We start from the raw sequence: 9,178 nt of genomic DNA, 5'->3' as shown, positions 1-9,178 counted from the left end.
GCTTGTAAACTTTGTAATCATTTACAAATTAAGCAAAATGTTTAAGAACTATCCTCATCCCGGTACATTTTACTTTACATTTTGTTTTATGGTGTTACATTTTATTCTTCCTTGATGAAACTCACTGAGATGTGACGATATCAAAATTCACCTAAAATTCAAAGCATCCAGAATGTATATATGTGTGTGTGTTTAGTTTTGTTTATACTTGGCGCCGGCTTTGTCTTATGTCCCAGACTATCAGACTAAATGAATTTATCCCACCACTTTAGTCACGTGAACACAAAAGTCAACGTACACGGCCAAAATAGCTCTGCTGTGATTATTTTTTCTATCGAGCCGATTTAAATTAGGCCGTGGCACTTAGTAACTCGTGGCCACGACATAGTATCTCGTGGCCACGACATAGTATCTCGTGGCCACGAGATAAATAAAAACACACACGTGTCACCTTTGTGCCACCGTACATTGCGATAAAACAGTTATAGTATATGAAACTCGTTACTAACGAGGATATAACACTGGCTGAGTGACATCTCGGGGTGTTTCTGCTAACGGCCTCGCCATTTTTTAGCAGAAACATCCCTTGATGTCGTCCCAGCCAGTGTTATATCCTCGTAACTAACTCGTACTATAACTATTGCGTATAAAACAGTTAAGTACAGTTTGGCCAACCAAACTAATGCCTTCCGTAACGACAAAAGGGTCCAAGGTTGTCGATGACGCCAGGATACAATTTTATAGGTATTACCGGTATTTCATGATCAGCAGTTGCGTCACTTGATATTAATATGTTTATTCAAGCCAGAATGGACATGAATTCTTAGATGACGACATATTACAACTTTTTAAAGTCAGTGGTTCAGTTAATATACAAATATGTAAAAGAAACTGAATTTGAGACGTTATCACGATCAAACCGATGAAAAATTTGACTTTGACGGTCAAGGTCATTTAAAGGTAAAGGTCAGTTCAACCTTTTTAGAAGGTCTTGTCCCAGAGTTTGTTTTGGTAATCCAATTATTAATTACCAAGTTTTAGTCAATTATAGCAAAATCAGAGAAATTTCAATAATTTAACCTTTATAGTTTAGGTCATTAATGAGCCAGGCTCAATTCGAGTTTGATAAACATGAAAGTCTTATTCTAAAGAATGGTGTGTCTTAACAAAGTTTTAGCCAGTTACAGCAAACAAAAAAAAAAAAAAGAAAATTTAAATACTTTGACCTTCAAGATCAAGGGCATCTATGAAAAAAGGTCAAGGTCTGTCTCGTTAACTAGAAGGCCTATCCTGAAAGTTTATTGTGTTTAAGTTGAAAGTGAAAGTGTTGTTTGCAATATATTAATTACTTTCTTTGTGCACTTGAAATATTTTACATTTAATTTACATTGCATTGAAAATTAGCATGGGTATGGAGGTTGGCTACTTTAACATACTTTTTTCACCTGATTTCCGCCAACACTAGTGAAACAAGATTAAATCCATCATTTCTCATTAACAACAAGTATTGATATCAGCTTTCTTATTATCCATATTAGAACTGTGATTATATTTAACGGAACATGGCTTTTTCTTGTATGCTTTTTATTGCCTGTCAACAGTCTTACTTTTTTTTTAACTACTCGTTTGTGAAAAGTCCCTTATCATAACCCCATAAGAATGTCAGACATTGTTAAACTCTTTAGACCTAAACGGTTTATTAACTATTTAGGTGTGAAAATTAAATTGCATTACCCAATTTCAAGTGTACTAATGTGATAATGTATAAAGGAACTTCCAAAATAGTTATAAATCAGAGCGGGCGCTGTGGTGCAGTGGTAACACTGTCTGACTACAAGTCTAGGGGTTGCGAGTTCGATCCCCCGCTTCTCCACTAAAAAATACTAAATGATAAAAAATTAAAATAAGATAACAAAAACTATTCACACACTGATCTGACACACATGACACTACTCACACACGGACACAAAGAGCACTACTCAAACACTGACCTAACGCACAGGACACTACTCACACTCACGACACTACGGTCAAACAAGACGCTACTCACTGAGACTACGACACTTCTCACTCGCTGACACATAGGACATCACACAGACCACCACACACGCGCACGATACTACGGCCACAAAGGACACTACTCTAACACAAAATCACTGTAAACATTACACACAAAGTCTACACAGGGCATTACACTGCGGCACACATGACACTACTAAAACACTGACCTGACGCACGGTGACACAGAGGACATTACCACAGAGGACATTACTAAAACACTGACACACAGGACACGCACGACACTACGCAATAATCAAACACTGCCACATAAGGACAAAACTGACCACTGACCTTACATACGGCGAACATGACTCACCAGTCTGGTGTACTTGAAGGTCTTCTCCCAGTTATTAAATGGTGAAAGCACGATGGTACGATGGTGAAAGCGCGATGGTACGATGGTGAAAACGCGGTGTAACATCGCATTTTCACCATCGTGCTATCGTGCCATCGCGATTTCACCATCGTACCATCGCGTTTTCATCATCGTACCATCGCGTTTTCACCATCGTACCATCGCGTTTTTACCATCGTGCCATCGTGCATCGCGGGTGCAGACTAAATAAGAAATCACGATTGTCCAAACGGAACACCGTAATATAATCTTAAGCGTTGAAACAAACAAAAATTTACATACAAAGCGACACATTTATGGAATACATTTGCAGCTGATATTATTTAATAACAGAGAAAAATACAGCTTAAAGAAATTGATGTTTCAACGGAAATTTACAGAGATCTTTTGTTTGTTTGTTTGTTAACATTGATGGATGATTGCATGTGCGTACTAGATCTAATTTTTATTATAATATTTTACTTTCCATGAAAATGTTGTTCTTGTAAGAGTGTTTGCCGTAATTATATTGCTATTTATTGTTGTTTCTGTTTATACTGTATGTACAATGTATAGAAAGCCATATTTAAAATAAGTTGTATGTTTATTATACATGTACTCTTGATATATCACCTTTTCAAATTAAAGTTATTATTATTATTATAGCTAATTAACATATAACAATAAACTGCCGACTTTTTCAATTTCTATTTGTTTTAATCAGAGACATAGATAACATGTCTCTGTTTTAATAGTGATCGTACCTCTTAATTTAAAATTCAAGGGTATTAGTCACGGATTTATATTACAAATCCGTGATATAGTGAGTGAACAGGTGAAGGTCAAAATAGTTTTACATTTGTCATAATTCCTTTCAATAGTGATAGGGCCGAGACGACGTCACGTCTGTCAATCGGAACATCCTCGGCTATTATCTGTAATAACCGAAGACTGACGGAAAGGACCGAAAAGTTGCGATTGCACGTCTGTCTGTCAAGAGTTGTCCGCCCTCAGGCGTGAAACGAAAGTAGAGATATTGTAGAGGTATTGAAAACAACCAGATAACGTCATGTGATCGACAATGAAAATCACAGGGACTCTATTATTTTAATGTCTGTTGTGTTATTGCGCTAGAAATTGAACCCAAATATTTTCTGTAAGTATTTCCCAGCTGTTTAGATGAGCTGTTGATAGACTATGCCATAATTTATGGTTTCACTCGAGTTTATTTCCGTGTTCCATCAGTCCATAAGTAAAATTTTGCATCATCACTAAAATATTTCACGGTAATGGCATATTTCCATATTACCAGAGTTAACATTAGTCAAAATTGACATAATTCAGTCTAACACCTAAACAACAAAGTTTTTATGCAAAATAGATGTAGTTTTAAATCTGTAGATTCTAGATTTTTTATATGCAAAGACTTTTTCAACTTTCATTAACTTTGTAACTCAATCTTTTTTTAAAGAAGCTCTGGCTTAAACGTTGGATTCCACATAATAAAAGTCATCCCCCCCCCCCACTTTTTGTGTCCTAACTCAATTTCTCTCAAAATATATGATTTTAAAATAGACTATTTAGTGAAACACATTAAACGTTTCAACAATTCTAATATTGTTTCTTTTTCTTTTTTGATATTGATTGAGAAATAATTTCCAATTCTCCTGCCACAAGTAGATTCATTTCCAATGAATCAAAACTTTTACATGATGAAAGGCATGATTTTGACGAAATACCAGAATTTTTGGTATATGAATTCTTCTTATTAAGACTGTAATTTGAGCTATTTGAATCTGTAGATCCATCATGATAGTCAGTCTAGATTTTTTGCAGAATTTCTTTTTTTTTTCACTTTATAACTTTGCTAAGAATCCAAGCTTGAACTTTCAGACTCAGAATATGATGAAGACTCTAAAAGGCCCGTTTTCAGTTTAATTCTTTCCTTGCTTTGAGCTTTAAATTCTTTTTCTTTCTTAAATCTTTTAAAATACAGGATGCTAATTCAGGAGAAAGATGGAAATTCTCACCAAGATTTTCTTTTTTGACTTATCTTTTTCTTCAGCCTACTTATCCTAGCCTCATTCTGTAATTCTTCTTCTTCCCTTACCAACGACTCATACTCTTTCTCCAGTAAAAGAAGTGTTTTGATGAACGGCCTGGGCGGCTAAAAGAGGCCACCAACGATGAAACTGCCAAAGTTGTGCACGATCTGGTCATGTGCGACAGAAGGTGAGACCTGCGAAGCATTGCTGGGGAAGTGGGTATAAGCTTTGGTTCAGTTCAGGCAATACTGACTGATGTCTATTGCATGTCAAAGGTTTCCACTAGATGGGTCCCCAGACAGTTGACTGACGACCAGAAATGGACCAGGCTTGACATTTCAAGATATCTTTTGTCCCGCTGCAAGGATGAACCTGATTTTATCTATCTACATGATTGTAACTCAGGATGAAACATGAGTCAATCACTTCGATCCAGAATCCAAAAAACAGAGCATGCAGTGGAAGCACCCAAGCTCACCCCCTCCGAATAAATTCAAGAGGGTGCCATCAGCAGGGAAGATGATGGCTTCAATTTTTTGGGATAGTCAGGGGATAATCATGATTGACTATCTTGAGCAAGGTCGTACCATAAACGGTAAGTACTATGCAGATGAATTATGGTGTCTGCGTCAAGAAATCGCGCATAAAAGGAGGAGCAAACTGACTCAAGGCGTTCTGCTTCTGCATGACAATGCGCCAGCTCACACATCCTAAGTTGCAATGGCTGCTGCAACTGACTGTGGCTTTGATTCATACCCATCCCAAATAGTCTCCGGACTTGGCCCCCACTGACTTTTACCTGATTCCGAAACTGAAAACCAAGCTTCGTGGTATCCTTCTGGAAGCAATGAAGGTGTCATGGAGGCAGTCAATGATTTCTTTGAAGACCAAAATATAGAGTTCTATTTTGAAAGGTTAAACAAGTTGGAGCACAGGGGGCAAAGTGCTTTGATGTCGAGGGTGATTAGAAAAGTTAGACCATTAGTTGGATTCTCAGACTACCTGAAGTACATCGGGTCAAGAACTTTTTGATCAGGGTTTTGATTTTTGGCATCAGGGTTTAGGAAGAACTTTAAAGCTTATCATGGTTTGTTTTATCTTATCATGAGAATAAGTTCAAAAGTTTTAGAGAGTTACCAAGAAAAAGTGCCAAAACTAGCATTGATCAAGATTTTGCACTGAATACCTCAATCTTTTAAAACCCTTAGGCAGGGGACGTTGGTAACTCTGTTACAAATTCTTGTTTACAGCTTAATGATTACAGAATTAGTGGTTTGGCTAAAAGAAATCACTAAAAAAAACTTAAGTTACAACCAAATAATTTGCACATGTATATGCACCAACAAGATTTGGATCTATGTCCAGTTAGTACAATATGCAACAACATTTAGAATGTTAAATAAAGATAGAAACCATCATGGTTACAGGACAGAAATGTTTACATATATTAAGACAATATGGTTAAAGAGTAGAATTCACTTGAAGTAGCTTTATAAATTATAACTTCAAAATGGAAATTTTCTGTAATCTGTATAAACTTAAAATTTGTGTATAAAACTACCGGTATTTATTATATGATCTAAAATAGCTGCAATCTCATTGGTTCAAACAGTAGTCAACAGAACAAATTATAAAATCATATTCACAGGGTGTAGTATCATATTCACTGACTGAATTGGTTTTCCAAGACTTGTATTCAATAACCATACAGCAAAGACAATTAACTGTGCATGCATAATTCATATTCACTGACTGCAATTAAAGTATATTGATAACTTGTTTTTAATATTAGGCCTTTCTTATTAAATCTTAGACTGATCATAAATATAAAACAATTATTGACTAATGATCCATTGAATATGATGTGATATTCTTGGGCAAAATGTCATATTGACCTCAGCTATCGCCTTGTTCAATATGACATTTACCGGTGAATATCACATGATATAAAATGGCTCATTAGTCAATAACTGTATAATAATGATTAGACTGAGAATAATTATCACAGATATCTTTCATATTGCAATGTATGTTTTATTGAACAACATATATTTGCTATGTAATTACTTATTCTTAAATTGGTTATAAGAAACCTTGATATTGTAAACAAAATGTCAAAGACAAGTACACTGATTTTGTACCAGAATTTACATGGATATTCAATGATTCTGTACCAGTACTAACATGGACATTCACTGATTCTGTACCAGTACTTACATGGATATTCACTGATTTTGTGCCAGTACTTGCATGGACATTCACTGATTCTGTACCAGTACTTACATGGATAATTACTGATTCTGTACTAGAACTTACATGGACATTCACTGATTCTGTACCAGTACTTACATGGATTATTACTGATTCTGTACCAGTACTTACATGGATTATTACTGATTCTGTACCAGTACTTACATGGATAATTACTGATTCTGTACCAGTACTAACATGGATATTCACTGATTCTGTACCAGCATTTACATGGATACTCACTGATTCTGTACCAGCACTAACATGGACATTCACTGATTCTGTACCAGCACTAACATGGACATTCACTGATTCTGTACCAGTACTAGCATGGACATTCACTGATTCTGTACCAGTACTAACATGGATATTAACTGATTCTGTACCAGTACTAGCATGGACATTCACTGATTCTGTACCAGTACTAACATGGATATTCACTGATTATGCACCAGCACTAACATGGACATAGCCATACACTGATTCTGTACCAGTACTAACATGGATAATCACTGATTCTTTAACAGTACTAACATGGCTATTCACTGATTCTGTACCAGTACTAACATGGATATTCACTGATTCTGTACCAGTACTAACATGGATATTCACTGATTCTGTACCAGTACTAACATGGATATTCACTGATTCTGTACCAGTACTAACATGGATATTCACTGATTCTGTACCAGTACTAACATGGATATTCCACTGATTCTGTACCAGTATTAACATGGACATTCACTGATTCTGTACCAGCACTAACATGGACATTCACTGATTCTGTACCAGTACTAGCATGGACATTCACTGATTCTGTACCAGTACTAACATGGATATTAACTGATTCTGTACCAGTACTAATATGGACATTCACTGATTCTGTACCAGTACTAGCATGGACATTCACTGATTCTGTACCAGTACTAACATGGATATTCCCTGATTCTGTACCAGTACTAGCATGGACATTCACTGATTCTGTACCAGTACTAACATGGATATTCACTGATTCTGTACCAGTACTAACATGGATAATCACTGATTCTTTAACAGTTCTAACATGGCTATTCACTGATTCTGTACCAGTACTAACATGGATATTCACTGATTCTGTACCAGTACTAACATGGATATTCACTGATTCTGTACCAGTACTAACATGGATATTCACTGATTTTGTGCCAGTACTTGCATGGATATTCACTGATTCTGTACCAGCACTAACATGGATATTCACTGATTCTGTACCAGTATTTACATGGATACTCACTGATTCTGTACCAGCACTAACATGGACATTCACTGGTTCTGTACCAGTACTAACATGGACATTCACTGATTCTGTACCAGTACTAACATGGATATTCACTGATTTTGTGCCAGTACTTGCATGGATATTCACTGATTCTGTACCAGCACTAACATGGATATTCACTGATTCTGTACCAGTATTTACATGGATACTCACTGATTCTGTACCAGCACTAACATGGACATTCACTGGTTCTGTACCAGTACTAGCATAGACATTCACTGCTTCTGTACCAGTACTAACATGGATATTCCCTGATTCTGTACCAGTATTAACATGGACATTCACTGATTCTGTACCAGCACTAACATGGACATTCACTGATTCTGTACCAGTACTAGCATGGACATTCACTGATTCTGTACCAGTACTAGCATGGACATTCACTGATTCTGTACCAGTACTAACATGGATATTAACTGATTCTGTACCAGTACTAACATGGGTATTCCCTGATTCTGTACCAGTACTAACATGGATAATCACTAATTCTTTAACAGTACTAACATGGCTATTCACTGATTCTGTACCAGTACTAACATGGCTATTCACTGATTCTGTACCAGTACTAACATGGATATTCACTGATTCTGTACCAGTACTAACATGGATATTCACTGATTTTGTGCCAGTACTTGCATGGATATTCACTGATTCTGTACCAGCACTAACATGGATATTCACTGATTCTGTACCAGTATTTACATGGATACTCACTGATTCTGTACCAGCACTAACATGGACATTCACTGGTTCTGTACCAGTACTAACATGGACATTCACTGATTCTGTACCAGTACTAATATGGATATTCCCTGATTCTGTACCAGTACTAACATGGATATTCACTGATTCTGTACCAGTACTAACATGGATATTCCCTGATTCTGTACCAGTATTAACATGGACATTCACTGATTCTGTACCAGTACTAATATGGATATTCCCTGATTCTGTACCAGTACTAACATGGATATTTATACTTAATTATGTTCTGGTAATAGTCCCATTTGATAACTTTCTAAAATTATTTTGTCTTAATGCACATTAACAGTATGAGAAAAATACACAATGGATCTTTGGTTGATATTACAAGACATTATATTGGTTGACTTTGTCCTTGAGCTTTTTGTGTTAACTTGTTTTTAAGGAAATATTGCCAAATTAAGTGTT

The 9,178-nt window shown here is 36.1% G+C and overlaps 2 protein-coding genes across 3 annotated transcripts in view; one reads left to right on the top strand and one right to left on the bottom strand.

The window, feature by feature from the left end:
- The first annotated feature begins 3,368 nt into the window (after window positions 1-3,368).
- Window positions 3,369-9,178, top strand: part of LOC132722472 (oxysterol-binding protein-related protein 1-like) — a 76,497-nt gene continuing 70,687 nt past the window's right edge. Inside the window, exon 1 of one of the 2 annotated variants that reach the window (XM_060706979.1) lies at window positions 3,369-3,551. The gene's annotated coding sequence lies outside the window, so the exon portion shown is untranslated. The remainder of the gene's footprint in view (window positions 3,552-9,178) is intronic. The other variant, XM_060706980.1, reaches the window with a different exon arrangement.
- Window positions 7,385-9,105, bottom strand: LOC132722476 (protein rtoA-like). The gene is made up of 2 exons (XM_060706982.1): window positions 9,074-9,105; window positions 7,385-8,969 (listed from the first exon to the last, which is right to left on the bottom strand). The coding sequence occupies exons 1-2, from the start codon at window positions 9,103-9,105 to the stop codon at window positions 7,385-7,387; spliced, it is 1,617 nt and encodes a 538-aa protein (XP_060562965.1).

This window comes from Ruditapes philippinarum, unplaced genomic scaffold (genome assembly GCF_026571515.1).
Source record: "Ruditapes philippinarum isolate M1 unplaced genomic scaffold, ASM2657151v2 ctg910_1_1_1_1, whole genome shotgun sequence".
Taxonomy (NCBI): Eukaryota; Metazoa; Mollusca; class Bivalvia; order Venerida; family Veneridae; genus Ruditapes; species Ruditapes philippinarum.
The sequence above is the reverse complement of the archived record's forward strand: the minus strand, read 5'-3'. Positions and strand labels throughout refer to the sequence as shown.

Excerpts from the sequence above, each read along its gene's own strand:
- LOC132722476 (XM_060706982.1), bottom strand. The coding sequence starts at position 9,105 with ATGTCTTGTAATATCAACCAAAGATCCATTGT. Across the intron at positions 8,970-9,073 it reads ATCAACCAAAGATCCATTGT|TACTGGTACAGAATCAGGGA; the intron begins GTATTTTTCTCA and ends TATCCATGTTAG.